The sequence below is a fragment of the Urocitellus parryii genome, chromosome 4 (genome assembly GCF_045843805.1).
Source record: "Urocitellus parryii isolate mUroPar1 chromosome 4, mUroPar1.hap1, whole genome shotgun sequence".
In the NCBI taxonomy this organism is placed as follows: Eukaryota; Metazoa; Chordata; class Mammalia; order Rodentia; family Sciuridae; genus Urocitellus; species Urocitellus parryii.
The window spans coordinates 65,768,518-65,790,547 of record NC_135534.1 but is presented as its reverse complement, the minus strand read 5'-3'; the positions used below and the strand labels follow the sequence as shown (position 1 = coordinate 65,790,547).

General features: G+C 53.2%; 1 protein-coding gene across 2 annotated transcripts in view; it reads left to right on the top strand.

Annotated features, from left to right (window-relative positions):
* Arrb1 (arrestin beta 1) overlaps positions 1-22,030 on the top strand; it is a 77,860-nt gene that overhangs the window by 54,151 nt on the left and 1,679 nt on the right. The window contains exons 2-15 of one of the 2 annotated variants that reach the window (XM_077796875.1): positions 1,090-1,120; positions 3,157-3,217; positions 7,612-7,656; positions 8,341-8,537; positions 9,852-9,911; positions 10,747-10,814; positions 12,654-12,789; positions 13,598-13,682; positions 14,124-14,196; positions 16,101-16,238; positions 17,418-17,501; positions 18,629-18,652; positions 21,099-21,169; positions 21,959-22,010. In XM_077796875.1, the coding sequence (XP_077653001.1) occupies positions 1,090-1,120; positions 3,157-3,217; positions 7,612-7,656; positions 8,341-8,537; positions 9,852-9,911; positions 10,747-10,814; positions 12,654-12,789; positions 13,598-13,682; positions 14,124-14,196; positions 16,101-16,238; positions 17,418-17,501; positions 18,629-18,652; positions 21,099-21,169; positions 21,959-22,010 (1,125 nt within the window). The remainder of the gene's footprint in view (positions 1-1,089; positions 1,121-3,156; positions 3,218-7,611; positions 7,657-8,340; positions 8,538-9,851; positions 9,912-10,746; positions 10,815-12,653; positions 12,790-13,597; positions 13,683-14,123; positions 14,197-16,100; positions 16,239-17,417; positions 17,502-18,628; positions 18,653-21,098; positions 21,170-21,958; positions 22,011-22,030) is intronic. The other variant, XM_077796874.1, reaches the window with a different exon arrangement.

The window sequence follows — 22,030 nt, the reverse complement described above, 5'->3', positions numbered from 1 at the left end:
GGTTAGGTGACTGGTGTCCCTCTCAGCCCCCTGTGGACCAGCCTCTGCTTGTGACCGTCTCTCTGTCTCTCTATTTACCTCTGTTCCATCTCTTACTTCACACCCACGTCCCTGTCCTCTCTCTTCCTGTCTCCCTCCTTCCTCTAACACCTCATCTCTGGGTCTCTTTCCTCTTTTCCCTTCCCAAAGTTACCCTGAGAAGTTCTGGGCTAGATGATGGAGAGTCGGTGGGGGAACTGGGTGGCCTGGACACAGCGGGGGAATGGGCAGCAGGAGCTCTGGACGCATGCATGCGGCGCGTTTGAGGAGTTGGGGGTCTGTCACTGCCTGATGCCCTGCGCTCTGCGGGGTCACCCTGGGTCTCAGTCGCCTGCGGCAGTTCCTTTCTTCACCGACTCGTTCCTGCACTCTTCAGTTGGTGTTTCTAGGCTTGCCGCCGGGACCAGCAGTTAGGGGTGCCATTGTGGGCACCTGGGATGTGCGCCTGGGCAGAAGAGGCAAAGAATCCCTGTCCTTGGGACGCAGGCATGCCAGGAGAGTGGACAGGCCAGCATGGAGTGCACAAGGAAATTATGTAGCAGGTCCCAGCGATGATGTGGGAGGAGGAAAAGCAGAGCGAGGGGAGGGTTGTAGGGGAGGCGCCGGCTGAAGTGGGGCTGGGCTGGTCGATGTCTGGGCGAGCATCCTGTGGGCAGGGGAAGGTGCTAGAGCAAAGATCCCGAGGCAGGAATCACCCTGGTGGGTTTGAAGAGCAGCAAGGAGCAGGGAGGCAGGAGAGGGGTGAGGGACAGTGGCTCAGACCCTACGGGCCCTTGGGGCTTCGCCTGTGTGTGAGCTGGGGCATCTCACATTGTGAGGTTCCCTCCACCTGCTGTGTGACCAATGGGTGGCCCAAGGACTGTAATGGCAACCACTGTGGCTTAAATGGAGGTCGGGTACAGATGGCAAGAGCTGATGGCGCTGGGCACCGTCTGGACTCTCCAAGTGCCTGCAAGTCTCTCCAGAGCACATCTGCATTGGGCGTGGGGATGGCCTGCAGCACCCCCGGGGCTGTGCTAACCCTGGCTTCACCTCTCTTTCTCTCCACAGAGTGTTCAAGAAGGCAAGCCCCAATGGAAAGGTGAGTCGGGCAGGCTGACCCAGCTCCTCCCAGAGCCCGGACTCTGAGGTCCTTTCCTGGGCAGAGAAGCAATGGTGTCTCCATGGAAACGCATACCTCCCAGGGACAGAGCAGCCATGGCTTCCTGTCAGGGTGACACAGCTCTGTCCTCAGGAGCCCTCCATCTAAACAGGGAGGGGCCCTTTTGAGGGACTTTCTGCCTGGACCTCAGGGAGCCTCAGCTCTGGTCGGGGAGAGGTGGCCTTCGCAGACCCCAAGCTCCATCCTGCTTTCCTCTCGGCTCCGCAGATATAATGACTGGCTTCATTTCATGCCAGGTCTGGGCTGAGCCAGTGGGGATCAGGGCTGGGTGTGCTGAGATGAATCAGGCACAGTGCTCACAGCCAGACGGTGGGGCAGACGTGGAAATGGATCATTTCCGTATGAAGTGCCAACTGTGAGATCCAGGGATTCCCAGGGGCTACAGGACCAAGCCTGGGTGGTTAGGGACAGATTCCTCTAGAAGGGACACATTTCCAGGCAAGGTGAAGTGAAAGGAAGGCAGGAACATGACTTGGGAGGGCATGGGGGGCATCTGGCAGCTGAGTCCTGGGGTGCGGAGATGGAGCAGGAGCGGAGGCTGGGGCAGCTGCAGGGTGGGGTCACGGGAGTCCTGTGGCTGGGCTTTGGAGCTTGACCCCTGGCCTGGGTGGCAAATAGCCACGTGCACGTCCACATCCCCCTTCGACGCCCACAGCAGACATCACCCCTCCCTTTTCGCCCTTTCCCACTGTGCCAGGATTTATTTTGCATTTCTTTTCAATCCAGGCCCCTGGGCAGCTTCCACCAATCCATCAGAGTTGGCACTTGGAATGAAAGCCATTTGTCATCCTTATCTCTGGGCGCTGAGGTTTCTCAGTTTTCAGAAGTGGCATGGTTAGATTTGCATTTTATAACAACCAGTCCGGCTAAGGAGGGGAGAGCAGCCCAGAGCTTAGAGCAAGAGGGGGCTACCTATCAAGTCCCCTAGACAAGGGTGGCTGTGGGGATGGGGAGGGAGGGACCTGAGAAATACGATGGGGATGGAATCACCAGGACTAAGGGATTGTTGAGGAGCAGGAAATTCTAGGATGGTGCTCGGGATTCGTCCCTGGGCCACTGGAACTCTGGCATCTAAGTGGCTCTCTGCCGGGCTGCATTGAGAGGAGCAACTGAAGAGCACAGGGCCAGTGTCAGTGCCTCTGGGGCCCTACCCAGGCCCCCCACCTCCCTCATGCCCCAGCACTGCCCCCGGCTGCTAGCTTTGCCATGGCTCCTCCTCTCTCAATGGTTGTTTGGCATGAAGACCTCTTTAGGCCTCAGTGGCCTCATCTGTAAAATGGGAGTTATCTAACTCCTTCATCGGGTTTTTGGAGATGAGGTGCTTTTAAAGTTTTGTAGGGATTTGCTATTCTTAGCATTAAGGTTGGGGCAGGGCTACAAGTCCCATTGTGATTTAAAAAAATTTTTTTTTCAGATGCTGGGGATTGAACACAGGCCCTCCTGCTTTCTAAGCAAGTGCTCCACCTCTAAACTACATCTCCAAACCTTTTTTTTTTCTTTAATATTTATTTTTTAGTTGTAGCTGGACAAATACCTTTATTTTATGTGGTGCTGAGGATCGAGCCCAGGGCCTTGCACGTGCTAGGCGAGTGCTCTACCGCTAAGCCACAACCCTAGCCTCATCTCCAAACCTTTTTAATTTTTTTTTTTTTTTTAATATTTGGAGACAGGTCTGGATAAATTGTTGAACTTGTGATCTTCCTGCCTCAGATTCCTGAGTTGCTGGGATTACAGGTGTGAGCCACCGCACCCAGCTGAACTTGTGACTCTTATCTAAGCCTCCCTAGTAGCTGAGATACAGGTGATTACAGGCATGTGCCTCCCAGGCCTGATCCACTGTGATTTGAATAAGGGTTGGGGTTGGGTGTCTCAATCTTAGCAAATCCCAAGGTTTGCTCCGGGGCCTGTGCCCTCCTGCCCTTACCTTCTAATGCACCCCTGCCTCTCCTCCCCAGCTCACCGTCTACCTGGGAAAGCGGGACTTTGTGGACCACATCGACCTTGTGGACCCTGTGGGTGAGTCCTGGAGGGCAGGGAAGGAGCCAGGTTGGTGGGACTCGCCCAGAGCTCCAGGGAGAGCCCTCAGGTCTCCAGAGGGCATGCAGCTTCTTGTGAGCAGCTATTTTCAAGTGAAGCCACTCAGGGAACTGTGGGAGGGACAGAGAAACAGGGAAGGAATCCTGATGCTGGGTGGTGGATAAGGGCGATGACGTCAAGGCTTACTATGCAGCGACAGTGAGAGTAGTTATCTTTGTTTTTCAGGAAGAGGAGAAGGAGACTGGTGAGAGGCTCCATGACTTGCCTCAGGTCACAGAGCTAAGTAGGGAGAGGCCCCAACTGGCCTCTGTAGAAACCCTTTGTTCTTTTCCTTCTGAGGGCATAGGTGGGAGAGCGAATTTTGAGGTCTGTGTACCTGCCGGTCCTACCAGAGGCTGGGTAGGTGGCTGAAGTCACCTTCCAAGGTCTTACTCAGGTTCAGTGTTTCCCACACTCAGCCCTGTTGACATCTTGGTTCAGATAACTCTTGGTTGGTGGACTCGGTCCTGAGTGTTGCAGGGTGATTGGCAGCATTCCTGGCCTCTGCCCACTGGGTGCCAGGAATACCCCACACTCCAGTTACAATGATCAAAAACATCTTTAGATTTTCCAAGTGACCCCTTAGGGGGCAAATCACTCCTGGTTAAGGACCACTGCTCAGGCTGGGGTTGTGGCTCAGTGGTGGAGCACTTGCCTAACACATGTGAGGCATTAGGTTCTATCCTCAGCACCACATAAAAATAAATAGCCGGGCATGGTGGCATGTTCCTGTCATCCCAGCGGCCTGGGAGACTGAGACAGGAGGATTGAGAGTTCAAAGCCAGTCTCAGCAAAAGTGAGACACTAAGCAACTCAGTGAGACCCTATCTCTACATAAAATACAAAATAGGGCTGGGGATGTGGCTCAGTGGTCGAGTGCCCCTGAGTTCAATCCCTAGTACTCCCCAAAACAAAAAGAATAACAAAAATAAATAAATAAAGTAAAGGTATTGTGTCCATTTACAACTAAAAAAATACATATTTTTAAAAAAAGAACCACTGCTCTTGTTGGAAGAGCCTTGGCTTATTGCCTCTTCCCACAAGGGAAGGGAGGGAGGCCCAGAATTACCCCCATTTTATGAATAAACAAAGTGAGGCCAGATAGGTAGCTTTTTTGTTTGTTTGTTTGTTTTGTTTTAAGAAGGACATGAACAAAGTAATGCCAACGGAGCTAACAGGTTGTGAGTGTCGGGGTTGGAAACTGCGTAAGGCCGAGGCTTGGAACTAGCCCCAGAGAACGTGGCCTCTTGTTTTGGTCAGTGACCGAAAGGCCTGACAAGAACAACGTTAGAGGAGGAAATGTTTATTTGGCGCTCACAGTTTCAGAGGTCTCTGTCCATAGATGGCTGACTCCCTCGCTCTGGGCCCGAGGAGAGGTGGAACATCCTGGTACAAAGGTGTGGAGGAGAGCAGCTCAGGATACAGCATCAGGAACGAAAGAGGGAGAGAGAGAGAGAGAGAGAGAGAGAGAGAGAGAGAGAGAGAGAGAGAGAGAGAATATACCCCAAAGGGATACCCCTAGTCACTTACCTCCTCCAGCCACACTTTACTACCCTGCAGTTCCCACCCAGTTGGTCCCCGTCAGTGATTAGATCAAGGTTCTCACAATTCAATCATTTCCATCTAAACTTTCTCGCATTGTCTAATACATGAGCTTTGGTGGGCCTACCTCCTGTCCCCACACCCCGCCCCTTTCTCTCTCTCTTTCTCTGGTACCCGGGATTGAACCTAGTGATGCTTAACCACTGAGCCACATCCCTAGATCCTTTTTTTCTTTTTTAATTTTTTTTTTAGACAGGGTCTAAAAAAATTTTGAGACAGGGTCTCGTTAAGTTGCTTAGGGCCTCAGGGCCTCCCTAAGTTGCTGAGGCTGGCCTTGAACTTGCGATCTTCCCGAGTCACTGAAACACAGTGCCTGGCCAGGGGACACCTCATATTTAAACCATATCACCTCTTTGCTCTTGTCTCCAGGGGCTGTCCTGGGGCCAGAGGTCAGGGAGGACCTGTGTGGTTCCTGAGCCAAGAGCAGAACTCAGAGATGGGGCAGGTTTCAGCTCACCAGGGGCAATTCCTTGCCAACACTGGGGACCCCTGTGCCAGAGGAGTGTGAACAGGGCCCGGCAGCTTCAGGGAGGCCAGCTCCATCCAGACCTCACCCTTTATGCCCAGGGGCAGGGTGACTCCACTCTTCCTCCCAAGCCAGGTCTGGGGACTGTTTGGCGTCTTCGGAGGCTCAGTGCTTCCCTCTGCCAATTGCATCTTCTCCCTGAACTGGCCCCGAGAGGCTGTGATCGACTTTGGGCCATTATTTCTAGAGGACTCTTGAGCCCAGAGCTGAGCAGCCCTGTTGAGGACAGAAGCAGAGGCCGGAGGAGGGCAAGGGCAGGAGGGGACCAGCTCCCCAGAACATGCAGTCACCTGAGAGCTGTCCAGCAGGTGTTTACAGAACACCCACTTTGTGCTGTGGGGACCCAGAGGGCTCTGGGATGTTGTCCAGGGTTGATTGCATGACACACAATAAGAAATGCTTTGCCCATCATGACATTTTCCTCTGGCTTGATCAGATAATATCCTCTCTATGTTCCCCATCAAACCTGGGTGCTGGTTCAAACCTGGCCTGGATCAGGGGACATTTGTCTTTTTTCGCGGGCATGGGCACTGGGGATTGAACCCAGGAGCACTTTACCTGGGTTACATCCCCAGTGCTCTTTAGTTTTGATTTTGAGACAAGATCTCCATAAATTGCTGAGGGTCTTGCTAAGTTGCTGAGGCTGGCCTTGAACTTGTAGTCCTCTTACTTCAGCCTCCCAAATTGCTGGGATTGTAGGCCTATGCCACCGTGCCTGGCCCAGTGGGATATTTATGATCTTCCCCTGCCTACAGTATCTGCTCCCAGGCCTCAGAGCCATGCCGTTCCTCTGCCTGCCTTGGCCTAACCCTTAGTCATCCAGTAGACAATCCTTGCTTGTCCTTTGAGACCTGGCTCCAGCCTCTCTCCCTAGGGAGCCTTTCATGACACCCCTGGTGGGGTGAGCTGCCCTCACTGGGGCTCCCTATGTACTGATGATCCACTGAGCCCTGGTGTCCAGTGCAGGACATAACACAAAGGACACATCACCATGAACAGAAGGAAGATGCCTGGATAGGCTGGGGGATGAGTTGGGCATGCACTGACCAGCTGTCCCAGGACCTGCCCAGGATGGGCTGGACCACTGAGTGAGTGTCTTGGCCTCCCAGACACTCACTTCCCATTAAGTCATCTGAGATTCCCCAAAGGGTTGGCTGTGGGGGTGACATGGGCTTGGGTGGGTAGTGTCTCAGGGTGTGGGTGGAGAGTGAGAGAAGGTTTAGGGAGAGATGGGCTGGGAATGCCAGGCAAGGAGATGACCCCGAGCCAATGCTCCTGGCCTCCTGGAGTGCTGGGCCAAGAAAATGTCCTCTGTGTCCAGCTGGGCACTCCACTTTAAGAAACAGGCTGGAGAGGGACATCAGGACACAGTCCATACCCTCTGTCATGCTCATATGTGCTGGGCTCTGTCTAAGCACTGTCCACACATGACACATTTCACACTTGTGCACATTGACACAGACCACCCACCTGTCCTCACGTGGATCACAGTCCGGATCCACAGATCCCAAATCTAGAATGCTCCAAAAACATAACTCTATTCCTAACTAACTTTGATATCGAGTTCATCTATCAGCAAACTGAGGCTGAACTGATGTGAGGCCTTTGTTAGTCTTATGTGTCACTTCACGATGGGGACATGTTCTGAGAAGGGCATCGCTAAGTGATTTCGTCATTGTGGAATGTTATAGTGTGCATGCACACAAACTAAGACAACCACTATGTCACTAGGTGGTATCATCTCATGGGACCACCTTCTAAGTGGGGTCCTCTGAAACATTACATGGCATGTGACTTTATCTGTGTTCCCCTGTAGAGGTATTCCTGGCTTCTCTAGCAGGTGTCCATCCCATAGGGGGAAGTACCTAAAATGCAGAACATGTATCGTATTGCCTCGCTATAATTCAGAACTTCTGAATTCCAGAGTGTACCTGGCCTACAGGTTTCAGACCTACAGTATTCTTAGAAATAGATGAAGAAACACAAATGAAGTAGCCTGCCCAAAGTCAATAGTGGGCTCTTGGGCATTCTGGGGGTGGACAGAGGGTGGGCACAGTTGGGACAAGGCTGGGAGGTAGAGTGCCACCCCTGGGTGCTGCTGGCCTTCTGATTTCTTATGCTTTTGGAAGGAGAGATGGCTGGTTTGGGTGGGTGTTGGGGAGGGAGGCCAAGTTGGGAGGGTCTGCTCACTCTCTGTCTCCCCCAGATGGTGTGGTCCTGGTGGATCCTGAGTATCTCAAGGAGAGGAGAGGTAGGTTGTGGCCCACCCCCACCTGCCAGGGCTTCTTCCCACCAACCTCAGCCCAGGGTCTTCCTGACTTCCAGGCAGGATATTGGCTAATCTAACTGCCCCTCCCTGCCCATCTCACTGGTCCCGTTCTGCAAGCACCCACATAGGCGCTCTTGCCTCCTCCAGCTGGGGCAGCCCTGCCCATGCCCAGGCTAGGAGACCTTATCAGCGCCAGAGTACTTTTCTTATCACTGTGTCATGATGGTGACAAGGCTGGGGTGCCGAGAAGGCAGGACTCAGGGTCTTCTTTCTCAGAGGAGAAAGCGGAAGAGATTGTGCCCAGCCAGCAGGGAGGCAGGGCAGGGGCTGGGCTGGGCTGAGACCCTGTGTCCTGGACACTGCCCTGCACTTGCTTCTCATGCTCTGCCAGCCCCTGACCCCATCAAACAGTCCATGACCTGTGACCCTCACACATGGGACTGGGACGGGGAGGATGGAGCTGGCTGAGCAGGCAGCCCTACTTCCTCCTGGGGGCCAGCCAGGGGCCGTCCTTCCAGGTCTTGAGTAACAGCCCCTCCAAGGGACAGAGCACGCCCGCTCCATGGGAGCCTGGGACAAGCCTGTGGCTTCCAGTCGGCACTCTCGGGGTGGGTGGGTAGATGTGGCCCTCCCGGCCCCCTCCTTAGTGCTTCTTGCTCCCCACAGTCTATGTGACACTGACCTGCGCCTTCCGCTATGGCCGGGAGGACCTGGACGTCCTGGGCCTGACCTTTCGCAAAGACCTGTTTGTGGCCAACGTGCAGTCCTTCCCGCCGGCCCCCGAGGACAAGAAGCCCCTGACGCGGCTGCAGGAGCGCCTTATCAAGAAGCTGGGCGAGCACGCCTACCCCTTCACCTTTGAGGTCAGGGACTGCCAGCCCCACCCGGGCCCCGGTCCAGAGGGGCCGCCTCCAGGAAGCGCTCAGGGTGGGCACATGGGGGCAGCGGGGGCAGCCGCTCTGTGTCACCCAGTTCCCCAGGGTACGCTGGGACCTGGGGCACTGTCACTTACACTACCTGGTAAGTGTCTCTTCTCCAGCCACTGCTGGGGGTGTCACCCTTACCTCTGGGCTATTCCTCGGACCTTCCCAAGCCTGGGTCACTGGTGGGAGAAAGGGGGGCCCAGAGGTGGCTGAAGAGAAAGAGCCCTGGGTTGTGACAAGGTGTTCCCCCTCAGGTCGGTTGCCAGTGTGCCCAGTGTCGACCCAGCTCACGGGGGTGGGGGGGGGGTGTAAGGGCTGTACCTCTCTGTCCTGCCATCTTTCAGTTCTGAGATTCCAAGGTTCGCATTTCACAATTTCTGTCTCGTAGACTCTCTGATTCTGTGCATCTTCCCCGTCCCATGAGCAGTGGGGAATGGAGGGAAGGCACAGAAGCATCTTTTCATGTGGATGTATTAGTTTCCTTTGGTTGCTGTCATAAGTGACCACACATTGGTGGCCAACCAGTTAAAATGACACACAATCATGACCTTACCTACCATTCTGTTTCCACGGGGCTAAAACCAACGCGTGGGCAGGGCCATGTCCCTTCTGGAGGCTTTAGGGGAGCGCCCATGCCCGCGGCTTCTCCAGCTTCACATTCCAGGGAGGCTGCGCACACTCCTGTGCTCTTGGTCCCCTTCCTCCACCCTCAGAGCCAGCAATGGTGCTTTGAGCCTTTCTCCGACCTTCACTCTTGCACAGACTCTTCAGCTTCCTCTTCTGTCTCTCATGAGTACATTGGGCCCACCTGGACCATCCAGATGCCTGTCCCCATCCCAATGTTCTTACCGTGATCACATCTGCAAAGTCCTCTTGTTGTATAATGTAACATTGGTCACATGATTTGGGGATTAGGGTGTGGACATCTTTCAGGAGCCACAGTAGACATCATGGAAACACCTTTCTCAACCATTGCTGCGAGGAGTGGGTTGGGCCAAACCCTTTAGATGAAGAATACTTAAGTCCTTGTCTTCACTGGAGGGGCCTCTGGCCCTGGATGGCACACGGTGTGGCGTGTTCTGATGGGGGAGACACAGCCTATTCCAGGGACCCCTAGTCTGGTGGGGGCAGATGGCCTGTCCTTGGGCCCTGGTTGGATGAGTGTGTGTGGGAGTTTGGGAGTGTCAGGGATGTGGAGACCCAGGGAGGGACAGTGGTAGATGTGACAGATGGCTGATTCTGTCTTCTAAACAGATCCCTCCAAACCTTCCATGCTCTGTGACGTTGCAACCAGGGCCTGAAGACACAGGGAAGGTAGGTGCCCCCTGAAGGCATCATCTCTCTGGGTCCAGGACTCTCATGTCCCCAGGTCCCTGGCTTTCTCCCTGGGAGGTGCTGGACATGTAGAACCACCCTCCCTGTTAGAGACTCCTACGGTCTAGGCCTGGTTGATCCCTCCTGGGTCAACCAGTCTCTTCAGACCAGGTTGCAGATATAGTTAGCTTCACCCCGACATCCCGTGATATGTCCCTGTCACTGATCCTATTGTTGGCTGCAACTGGACCAAAATGTTCTGAGGATCTACCCCTAGCCTCACAACCTTGTATGGCGGTGCAATCACCACTGTTCCTCACAGAGGAAATGGAGGCTCAGAGAGAAGCTACACCTGCAGTGCCCCAGGCCCCAGACCTCCAAAGCAATTTCTTTATCTGCCAGGCAGAGATAACAGGGTGTGCCTTTTCATGTTGTTAGAGGGCTGGGGGGAGACACTGGAGCAGGGTCTGCATATAGTAGGTGTCCCCGGGCAGGGCTGCCTATTGTCATTTCTGGGCAGCTGCTATGATGAGGACAGCCAAGGGGCTGAGGCTGGAGTCCAGGGAGAAGGACCTAGAAACACTGGTTTGGACTCCTGGTGATGGTGGAGTCAGGAATAGCTCAGTGGGAATGTTGGTGGAGTAGGCAGCTGCAGAAGGGGGCAGTGCCGTCCGGGGGCTGAGTACAAGGCTTTGGCGTCATACCCAGGAGCTGTGGGCTGCAGAAGCTTAGCGTCCCTTCCAGTGTCCTGGTTTGTAAAATGAGTGCAGGCTGGCTGTGCCCTGGAGACCCTGCCTCTTCCAAGGCCCCGGGGTCAGCTCCGCCTCCTCCACAGGCCTGTGGTGTGGACTATGAAGTCAAAGCATTCTGTGCTGAGAACCTGGAGGAGAAGATCCATAAGAGGTGCGTGAGGCGCTGGCTGTGGAGAGGGAGGGGACAGAAGGGAGGTCTGAAGAGTCTGAAGGGAGCTAAGTCACAGTACCTAGAAATTTGCATGGAAGGCTGCACACTCCAGCCTCAGAGCTCTGGGAGGGCACTCTGGAAGGCAGGCAGGTCATGGAAGGCTTCCAGGGGGAGGTGGCCTCAATTGCTCTGGCTCAGGATCCGCTTCTCCTTTGCACCACTGTACCAGTTCCCTCCCTCATCTTCCTTCCTCTAGTCTCATCCTCTCCAGACTGCTGGTCTTTTTATTTTTGGAAAAAAAAATCCTAAATTCAGATTGTGTTCAATGCTGAGCAGGATGTCTGCAGGCTATCATTTCCCAGTTTTCTTTCTGGGAGGGGATCAGCAGGAGATGGAGTAAGTGTGTCAGTAGGGGCCTCTAAGCAAGAGAAAGAAGTGGGGAGAGCGAACCCATGTCTCAGAGAAGGGAATGCGCTCTCCTGAAGTCCCCTATAGAGAGAACCCATGTTGGCAGCCAAAACAAAGCTAGCCCTGACTTCATGGATGCCCTTCTTGTGGTCAAGTCCTGTCCTGCTTCCTGGCCTGACGGACCTTAGCCAGCAACTCTGATGCCACCACATCCAAAGCCTGTTCCTACATACAGGAGGCTGGCACCAGTTAGGCAGCCTTTCTAGGGAGTGGTTCAAGTTTGCCATCTGGTGGCCACAGGGTGTACTACAGGTGTTTCCATCAGCAGCCCTGGCAGCTCATGGGCATGAGACTAGAACCTTCTCCCTCACTTCATTATTCCCCTTTTTCCTCCTAAGACCTGAGACTAGTAGTAGGGAAGGAAGGGTACTGTGGGTGTGGGAAGGAACTTGACCAGAACAAGGGAAAGGAGGCAACACTGAGAGCCACCACCCTCATTCCACCACCAATGGGACCTTTAAGTCCACACGAAATGAAGAAGTCCACACGGAAGACTTACTAGTGATAAAGAGATAGTAGCTATCATTTCTCCAGGGCTGACTAGGTGCCAGACATGCTCCGAGTGCTGGGCAGCTGTGGACTGGCTTAGCTTCCATAGCAGGCCTGAGGGGTGGGTCCTGCTGTTGTCAACATTTTACAGTTGAGGCGGCTCAGGCTCAGTGCCGTGACTCAAGGCCACACAGTTAGGGAGAGGAGGGGTAGGAGTGTGATCCTGACTCTGGTTCCTGGGGGTGGAGGTGGCTTGTGGCTTGTCTGAGCAATGCCAGCACTCCCTGCATGCTACAGAGATGGCCTCACTGAGTCCCCATCCCTTCCTCAGCTCTGTGTCCTCACTTCCTCTCGGAGCTCTGTCACCTTCACTGAGCCCCTCCATCTGTGGGCCTCCGCCCCCTCACTGAGGGTCCCCTTTCATTGTCCTGCAACCCTCTGGCTGAACCCCACACCTCCCAAGCCCCTGTTTCTTCCTGGGATCCATCCTCTGAGCATGTTTTACTTAAAGGGTCTTCACTCCATGGCAGGCACTGTCGTAGCTGCTAAAAACATAGCAGTAAACAATTTAGACAAGTCTCTATCCATCAGGAGCTTACACTACTAGGTGACATGAGGAAGCAGGAGGTGAAAGCAGTTCCTTTCTTACCATCCTCTTGGGTACCAAGACACAGACCCAAATGAGGAGTTTCCATGGAGTGGCTCAGGGACAGAATGGGGAAGGATGGAGTGGGCCAAGTGGTGACAGTCTAGGTCAGCCTCTCTAGTTAGCTGGCAGTGGGCGCCCTGGCAGCCTCTTAAGTAAGAGAGGGATGTAGAGGTTGCAAAGAAAGGGGTTGAGGCAGGTGACCCTGGCATCTTTCACTCCACCCTTTCCACCAGGAATTCTGTGCGCCTGGTCATCCGGAAGGTTCAGTATGCCCCAGAGAGGCCTGGCCCCCAGCCCACAGCTGAGACCACCAGGCAGTTCCTCATGTCGGACAAGCCCCTGCACCTAGAAGCCTCCCTGGACAAGGAGGTATGAAGCTTGGGCTTGGCAGGGGTGGGGCTGCTCCACAAGGGCCCTTATACCCCACCGACTCCCTGCAAGCCAGTGGTAAAGGTAAAGAGGGGTACAGAGGGGGCCCGTAGACTCCCTGCCATAATCTTGCTTAGCCCTAAACTATGAGGCAGCACCTGACAAAGGCGGGGGACTCTAATCCAGCTGATTGATACCTGCTCTGAGTGCAGGGGGCTTCTCCTCGAGGCATGGACACCCTCTTTCCCTGCAGGCAGCTGCAGGCAGGTACCTGGGACAAGATGTGGGTTGAAACCCTACAGTGAGAATTCAGAGCTGGTTCCCTCAGGGAACTGGGCAGCCCTTCCTCTCCTTCCCAGCTCCTTCCAGAGCCTCCTGTGTCCAAACTGTTGATCTGGCAAGGACTTGAGACATTCCCTAGTTCAACCCCTGTTGTATACAGAAGGTTGGGCTTCAGCCTTCCTTGCCACTCAGGGTAGATGATATGAAAAAGACTTTCAGAGGCTTAGGCAACCTGTCCAATATCACATGGCTATTATTATAGTCATCCTTACTGGTGGCCAGGACAGGACTGGTGCTGGGAATATACCTTCTAATTCAAATACCTCTCAATGGTCCCACAAGGGAACTGAAAGCTAATATACTTGGTGGCTTCAATGCTATATTTGCATTAATGGGAAGTGGCTGAAGCCCTTGGGGCAGTTGTCAGAATAGCTTAGATTTGAGGAGCTTGGGAGGGCTGTTTCTTCTTTCCCTTCACCTAGAACGTTGGTGTCTTCCCAACCAAGGCTCTCCTTTCTTCTCCCAGATCTATTACCATGGAGAACCCATCAGCGTCAACGTCCACGTCACCAACAACACCAACAAGACAGTGAAGAAAATCAAGATCTCGGGTACCCTGGGGAGAGGGTCAGCTTGGGGTGGGCAAGAGGGGACCCTCTCAAGGGTTGAGAGGGGGTCACTAGAGGCTCTCCTCTTGTCATGATCCTTGAGATAACTACTGCCAAAGACTTCTGAAGCCTAGGGCCTGCCCTGAGCCAAGAGACCCTTGGAGGCTGGTGCCTCAGGCTGCTCATGGCCAGTTCAGGCCATCCCTAATCTCAGGTGTCCTGGGCCCTGGACACGGCTGTCCCTACAGGGATGACCTTTGGCTATGGAATGAAATGGGTATTTCAGAGGCTACATTTTGGGTGGAAGATGGCGGTGGTGTCCTACAAATTCTCCCAGGTAGACTCTGGCCGTTCCCTGGGGCTAGGCATCCCACCTCAGGCAGCCGGGAATACCCCCTGGGCTGGGCCCCCCTGGTTCATGCGCCCTTCCGCCTCCTTCCCTAGTGCGCCAGTATGCAGACATCTGCCTTTTCAACACAGCACAGTACAAGTGCCCCGTGGCCATGGAGGAGGCTGAGTAAGTGAGCGCACGCTGGGCCTCGGGAACGGGGGGGTTGGGGGGCAGTCCAGTCACAGGCCCAGCTGGCTCTTCTCCACCTGGCGGAGGGCTGGGCCTCAGCCTTCCTTGCCACTCAGAAAAGATGATGTAGAAGAGATTCAGAAACCGTCCACCTGATTTAGTTAACAGTGGTAGAGCACTTGCCTAGCACGTGTGAGGCACTGGGTTTGATACTTAGCACCACATAATAAATAAATAAAATAAAGGTATTGTGTCCATCTATAACAAAAAAGTAAAGTTAAAAAAGAAAATGTACACTGCAGTCAAAAGACTCCATAAACCTTGAACAACAAAACAAGAGCTAAGGAGTGAAAGGAAATTGGGTTGTTGAGTGAGAATAATGACACTGTACCAGAAACCTGGGTGGAAAGGAGAAACTTTTGCTCTGAGCTCCTGAGAGCTGGGGCAAAAGCCCTGGGTGTACAACTTTTAGTAATCCCCCTCATTGGGTAAAAGGGGTATATGTGGGAGGGTACAGAATAATTGTACAGAAAACAAAAAATGTCCAGGTTTGAGGAGAGCTGCTACGGGTGAGCATGGAACTTTGTCCCAAATTAATTGGCAGATAAGATGTGAGGAGAGATCTTAAGAAAGGCATCTTATCTAGAGGAAGTGAATACTCCCAAAAGAAGACACATCTTTTTTTTTTTTCTTTTGCTGTTAGTTTTTGGGGTGGTGTGGCAATTGCATTGTATTTAGTTTTACATATATGGGGATATTTATTCATATATAATTACAGTCAATATTTTTTGCAACTTAAAGACATTTTAAGAGTTGGTGTGACCTGTATGGTTGCATATGCCTGTAATCCCAGCAGTTCAGGAGGCTGAGGCAAGAAGATGGAGAGTTCAAAGCCAGCCTCAGCAACTTAACAAGGCCCTAAGCAACTAAATGAGACCCAATCTCTAAATAAAATATAAAAAAAAAGGACTGGGGATGTGGCTCAGTGGTCAAGTGCCCCTGGGTTCAATCCCTGGTACCACAAAAAAAAAAAAAAAGTTATTACGTGATCTCAGAGATAGTTTTTAATGTGACTGTGGTATGAGTAGATCAAATATTCCCTCCTTTTGGTTATTTCCTCTACCCACTATTGATAGAAAAAATAAAAAACAAAGCCATGACGCATAGATTCCTGGTGAAGGGTGCAGTGAGGTGACCCAGATCCAGAGGGGACACCCTCAGCTCTGCCAATGTGCACAGGAGCGCAGGGCAGCCAGCAGGGACAGCAGGACGCTGCTCCTGTGGATGGCCTGCCTGGTCTCTTTACTTCCTGCGGAGGCCTGTGAGGTGGGGGCTGCTACTGTCCTAGTATGATGATGGGGAGATGGGCTCAGAGAGCTGTGACCTGCTCAGCTCACGGAGCTGACAAGAGGCAAAGTTGAGGCTGGCTCCAGGACTGCCCCCGCCCCATCTGCTGCACCCCTGCTATCTCCTTGAAAGGGGGAGGGGATGGAGCAAGCACTAGAAAAAAACGGAACAACCCAAATACCCTGCACCATGGCTAGATGTGCCATAAAGCGAAGTTTTCATTGCGTAGTCTGGGTGGGGGGTTCATGGTGTCCCATGGCTTCATTCATGGTTGCAGGTAGCTGTCATTTTAAAGGTAAATGTACTGCGTAGTGCTGTGCTGTTTCTCCACCCCGGGGTCCCTGCTGGGTATGGCATAGATGTGCCTCTTTTGGGTGGCTGTGGTCTCCCTGCCAGAGCCAGGCCTAGCCCAAGTGTTCTCTGCAGTTGGGGAATGGAGTGTTGGCAGAGGGAACTCGGGGCCAGGCCCTGCTAGATGTCCTAACTGGGTTGGGGCACAGGGCTGGGATTGGCTGTGGGCAGGGCCACCTCCACACCTGCTTCCCTTCTTTCAGTGACACTGTGGCACCCAGTTCGACGTTCTGCAAAGTTTACACGCTGACTCCCTTCCTGGCCAATAACCGAGAGAAGCGGGGCCTCGCCCTGGATGGGAAGCTCAAGCATGAAGACACGAACCTGGCCTCCAGCACCCTGTGAGGACCTGCCCTCCTGGTCTCAGGCTCCTGCTGCTGTCCTTAGTCCCAACTGTCAAGGAAAAGGCTCAGGCTGCCCTCTTCCCTCAGCCTTGTCTATGGCCTGTCCACAGAGGCTTGAGTGGTCAGGGAGGCTGTCCAGCTTCGCCCACCCTCCTGGGGGGACCCAAAGGACAACACAGGCCACTAGACCTGGCTCATTCGGTCTGTGCCAGCCCTGGTAGTTGGTCTGGAGGAGCAGCCTGGAAAGGCTTCCTGCCAGAGGCAGCAGATCCTGACCTGGTGTCCTCAGTCAGAAGGGTGGAGCCTGAGGCCAGCGAGGCCAGAGGGAAGGAGGAACTCCTAGGAGGACCCCAGCAGAAGGGGGACTGGAGAGCTCAGGACAGTGAGCTGGGTGGACCAGACATGGCGCATCCCTTCAAGTCAGGGACCCCTGGGCCGTCTGTCACTACTGCCCCGTGGGCATCACTGAATCCTCCAGGTCACCCTGCTGTAGCAGAGCCTCGGGGTGTGGGGTGCCTGTTGCACCCTCCCTGCTGAGCCCCGCCCTCTGGCTGGGCTCCAAACTGCCTCTGCACCCCTGCTCCCCCACCCCCCCGCCGCTGCCAACCCAGGCTGCCCTTGGACCAGCCTCTCTTCCTCATGCCCTGCAGAGGCTGCCCACTTACCTCCAAGATTCCCACTGGCTCCTCTACCCAGGCTCTAACCCTACCTGTCCTCAAGACTTTGTCAGGGCACCAGTCACCAGTCACCTCCTGACCCTTGCCCACAACTGCCCCCAGCCTCTCCAAATTCCCAGCCCTTTCTGCTCACAAGTTACTGAGCTCTAAACCGTGGCTGGGAGAAGCTGGACTCATTAGCGAGGAGTTAGAGCCCCGCCCCTCACAGCCCTGCCAGACACTGGCCACTCAGGGGTTGGGAGCTTACCAAGCACACAGTGAGGGCTCTCACCTCCAAATCTGGAACTCGGGGCTCCAAGTTCCAGCTTCCTAAGGGTAGAGGTCACCTTTTCTCACCTCCGCTGGGACCAGGGTGGGCCACTCACTGGGCTCCATTGGACATGGTAGCTGAGTGGCCAGGAGAGGGATGGACAGTGCTGTCCTCCACCGCATCCTACCACCTGCAGTATCTCACCCATCAGAGAATCCTGTGGATCAGCTTCCCTGTATCACCTTGCAGGTTGAGGGAAGGCGCCAACCGTGAGATCCTGGGGATCATTGTTTCCTACAAAGTGAAGGTGAAGCTGGTGGTGTCTCGGGGCGGGTGAGTGTTCTAGCCCAGCCTAAGAGCCCAAATGTGGAGGGGCCTGCAGCCCCCCACCCCATTCCTCCCGTTGGACCTTTCAGCTGTATCTCTTGTGGAGGAGGAATGGGGCAGGAGGACTTCTGTTCTTTTCCTCCTTTCTGTTCCTCTTCTCCTCAACTCCCTTTCCCTCTCCTCCAGTGGCTCTGGGCCGTCCTTCCCCGTCCCGTCTTTTCCCCACTCTCTTGTCCTCTTCATGGCAGGTCAGGACCTTGTGCTGAGTACTGTGCCTGGCCCAGGAGGGAGAGCAGGTCCTGGAGGGCACCACGATGCTCACACACCTCTAGACATAGCACCCACCCACTCTTGCCCAGGCTGATCTGCTGGGGAAACGGCCAAAGGGGCTCAGAACCCCTGAGCTGGATTGGGGATTTGCTAGCTCAGCTGACTCCCATTTTATAGATGGGGAAACAGAAGTCCAAATGGTTCCTGAACTCTCCTCCCTGAGCCCTGGGTCACAGGCTGGGTGCTGGGGTCCCAGTAGTGGACTGGATGTATTTCCTGTCCTACAGCATATAGTTTGGTGGAAGCTTAGAAAAAGCTCCCATTGCCCCATATATTGGGGTACATATTATAAATCAAGTATTAAGGCTTCTAATTTGGGGATTCCCCCCCTTAACTTAGTTCATAAATGTCTATGGAAAGATTGAAAAATGAAATAACATTAGACATTGAGTCTCTTTATTATTAAAATAATGACTCTTTGCAGGTGGCAGTGTGTGATACTGACTGTATATTATAGGACCTCTCTAAATCCCAAATCCCATGTCATGTGACCTTGAGGACCCACAATTTTCCATATGCTTCTGGGATCCCCCAAAGTCTTCCTTCTGCCATTAGCTATTCCTGGCAGGGAGATGTTCTTACACCTCCTTTACAGAGGAGGATCTGGGGGCCCACCTCGGCCCCTGGGTAGGTAGATGCCATGTCACTCTCCCTGGATAAGCAGTCAGAGCTGTGCCGGGGTCGGGGGTGTGTCCCTCGGGTCCGCCTGCTCTGCGGGGCAGCTGAGGAGGTGAATAATGTGTTTTTTCTTCCTCTCTGCACTCTCTCCTGACCACTCCTCCTGCCTCCTCTGGCCCACCCAGCCTGTTGGGAGATCTTGCGTCCAGGTAAAGTCCCTCCTTCATCCTGCTTGAGCCACCTCCCTGGAGGGCCCAGAGACAATTGGCCTAACTGGTCAGGACCAGGGTACTGGGTTGAAAGGAATCTAGTGGTCATTTCAGGACTTGGGACCAGGTGTGTGCTGGGCTAGACCCTTCTCTAGGGATGAGGGAGACCTGGCCTTTCCATAAAAACCTTGCCATGCTCTTTCATCCCATTCCAGTGACAGGGACCTTTACAGACAGCAGTGATCTGGGGAGTGGCCACCAGCAGAGCTGACTGAATTCCAATCACCTGATTTATAGGCTGTTTAGGAGAAATGCAGGCCTCGTGGCTTAGAAACTTCTACACTAATGAGAACGAACTACTGGCTGCGTGTTGCTAAGGACAGGTCCTCAGAGATCCACTTTTGTAGACAAGATTCCCTTGTAATTGGTTGGATGGATTTAACATTCCAAAAATGCCCCCAACATAGCCATTTGGCTTCCCTTCACAAGATGGCAGTGTCACCCATCCTAAGAAATCTTGGTCTAGTTTGAGAGATGACAATAATTCAATTTAGTTCTGTATAATTTGGCAAAGACTTTCTGAACCTAGACTTGTGCCCAGCTTTATGCTGTTCTCCAAAGTCCCAAAGAGGAGTCAGAAGTGTCCCTTTTCCTATCCCTTATGTCTTGGGGGAAAATTAAGGTCCAGATCCTTTCAGCCATATCCTATGTGGTCTCCATGAAGGCTGGACAATTCAGTCTTCCAAGTGAACACTTTGGAAGCAAAAAACAAAACAAGACCCCCCCCCCCCCACACACACACACCAGAAAGGAAAGGAAAAAGCCAATGAAAAAGAAAGAGCCTTCAGGAGGCTGAGGCAGGAGGATGGTGAGTTCAAAGCCAGCCTTAGCAAAAGCAAGATGCTAAGCAACTTTAAATAAAATACAGAATAGGGCTGGAGATGTGACTCAGTGGTCAAGTGCCCCTAAGTTTAATTCCCAGTACCTCCTGCCAAAAAGAAAAAAGAAAGAAAGAAAAAAAGTCTTATAAGACCCTCATGTTGCCAGGCACAGTTATACACGCCTGTATTCCCAGCAACTCCAGAGGCTGAGGTGGGAGGATTGCAAGTTCCAGGCCAGCCCCAGCAACAGTGAGACCTGGTCTTGAAATAAAAAATAAAAAGGGCTGGAGATGTAGCTCAATGATGGAGTGCCCTGGGTTCAACTCCTAGTACCAAAAAAAGAAAACCCAAAACAAAAGACCCCTGTGTTCCCATGGAGGGGAAGTACTGGTTCTGACAGGCTCATGCTTCACAGTTTAACCAGATCTTTTACCTACAATGTCTGCTGGAAATTCCAGTGCTTCTAGAAGGTAGGCGTTGTTCTCCCATGTTTCCAGATGAGCTGAGTGGGACTCAAGGCTGTAAAGTCCTCCACCAATGAGAGGGAGGCTGGCAGAGCCTTTCTGATGGCATAACTTGTGCCCTAACCACTCCATTCCCTGTCCCTTCACCCTTCCCAGCTGCCTTGAGCAACAAAACCAATAAATGTGGCTATGCCTGCAGGCACTCAGGGTTTGGGGGGTGTCCTAGGGTGATGGCACCCAAGCTGAAAGATGCCTTCAGGGCTGCTTCTGTCAGTCTCAATTCTGCTGTTGTCACAGTAGTTAAGGGAGTGAATTATGGAGCCAGAATTTTCCATCACTTACAATTAATAGTTGTATGTAAGAGACTTTAATTTCCTTGTGCCTCAGTTTCCCAATCCATACATTGGGGGTGAATAATAGGGTTGTTATAAGGATTAAATGAGTTCCTCTAAGGAAGGGGCTTAGAACAGTCCTTGGCACAGTCACGCCATGCAAATGTCTGCTTTTATTATTCTGTCAGGAGCAAGGGAGAGAGGCCTTGTCAGAGGCACTGGCCGGTAGTCAGTTCTTCCCCATAGCCCCTCCCCTCCATCTTTCACAAGGCTTCCAGACTCTGTGCATGGTGTAGATAGCCCTAGTCCTGGGCCTTCATAGTGCTACATCCAGATTTCACATTGCCAGGAGCTTCTTGAGGCATGGAGAGATGGAGCAAGGGCAGGAGGGGTCCCATCCAGGAGTTGGGAAGGGCAGTGTCAGGGAAAGTTGGGTGACTGTGATGACTTGAGGTGGGCAAGGTCCCAGAGCACTGCTAGAGCCACCCCGTGACCACAGTGCACACTGCCCTGGGTTCTCCTTTCCCACCCTATATCTGCTTCTGGCCCATGGAATCCAGGGATTCTTCTCAGGACAAGGGAGGTTTCTATTTCCTTCTGGAAGCAGGAGAGCAGGTCTCCTAGTTCAACTCCTAGAGAGACAGATACTCACCGAAGCATGGTGGATCTCCCTCTAACACAGCTCTCCCAGTTCTCAGACGGACAGGGCACTGGGGCTCACAGCCTGAGGCTTGGCCCAGGGCTGACTGTGTTTGGGTCTGTGTTTCAGCGATGTGGCTGTGGAACTGCCCTTCACCTTAATGCACCCCAAGCCCAAAGAGGAACCCCCACATCGGGAAGGTAAGCAGGCCCTGTGGGTCATTGGGGTGGGGGGATTCCAGAGAGCTAGTTTCCTCCTCCACCATGTTACCCCCTCATCCTACATCCCTCTGAGCTAGCCTTCAGCCTAGTGTCACCCTTTCCCAAGCTCCCCAGGTCTTTTGTGGGGCCCACCACTCATATTTGCTTCTGATCTGCTAGGAGTCAGTGAGCGCTGGCTCCTGCCTCTGTGGGAGAGGAAGAGAGAAAGTTCATTGCCAGGCATCCAGGGATGGGCTGGGGCCTGTCTGGAAGTGGGGGAAGGAGCCACACAGATGAGATGACCTGTTGATACAGCATTTCCTTTTTAAATTTTTTTTTCCCCAATTGATAACGGAGTGTTTATACTTCTTTGGATCTAAGGCTGTTTCCCAAGGGACTGCGTGTTGCATATACAAAGGCAAACAGTGGTCCCACGATTAAGCTGAAATGTGAAATGTCATTGATTTTTTACACTCCAAATTCAGAGAGGTTAAAATGTGAAAAACAAATAAAAGCTACGAAACCCAGACCCTCTTAGAGAAACTTACGCAAGCTGGAAATGAATTTGTCATGTTGGAGACCTGTCCCGGCAGCACAGGATCAGAGGTTCAAATCTGCTGGGACTGCAGTGGGCATCCAGGACCCTCCCTGTACCCTCCTGCCTTTAAGATGATTTGGGGTGTTTCAAGACCTGGGATGAGCTCCCTTTTGCCCCCCCTCCCCTCATCTTAGCCGGCCTGTCCCCAATTCCACACTAATCCCTGGGCACCTTGCCCTCATTGTGTTCAGTTCCAGAGAACGAGGCGCCAGTAGACACAAATCTCATAGAACTTGATACGAAGTAAGCCAAACCCTGCCTGC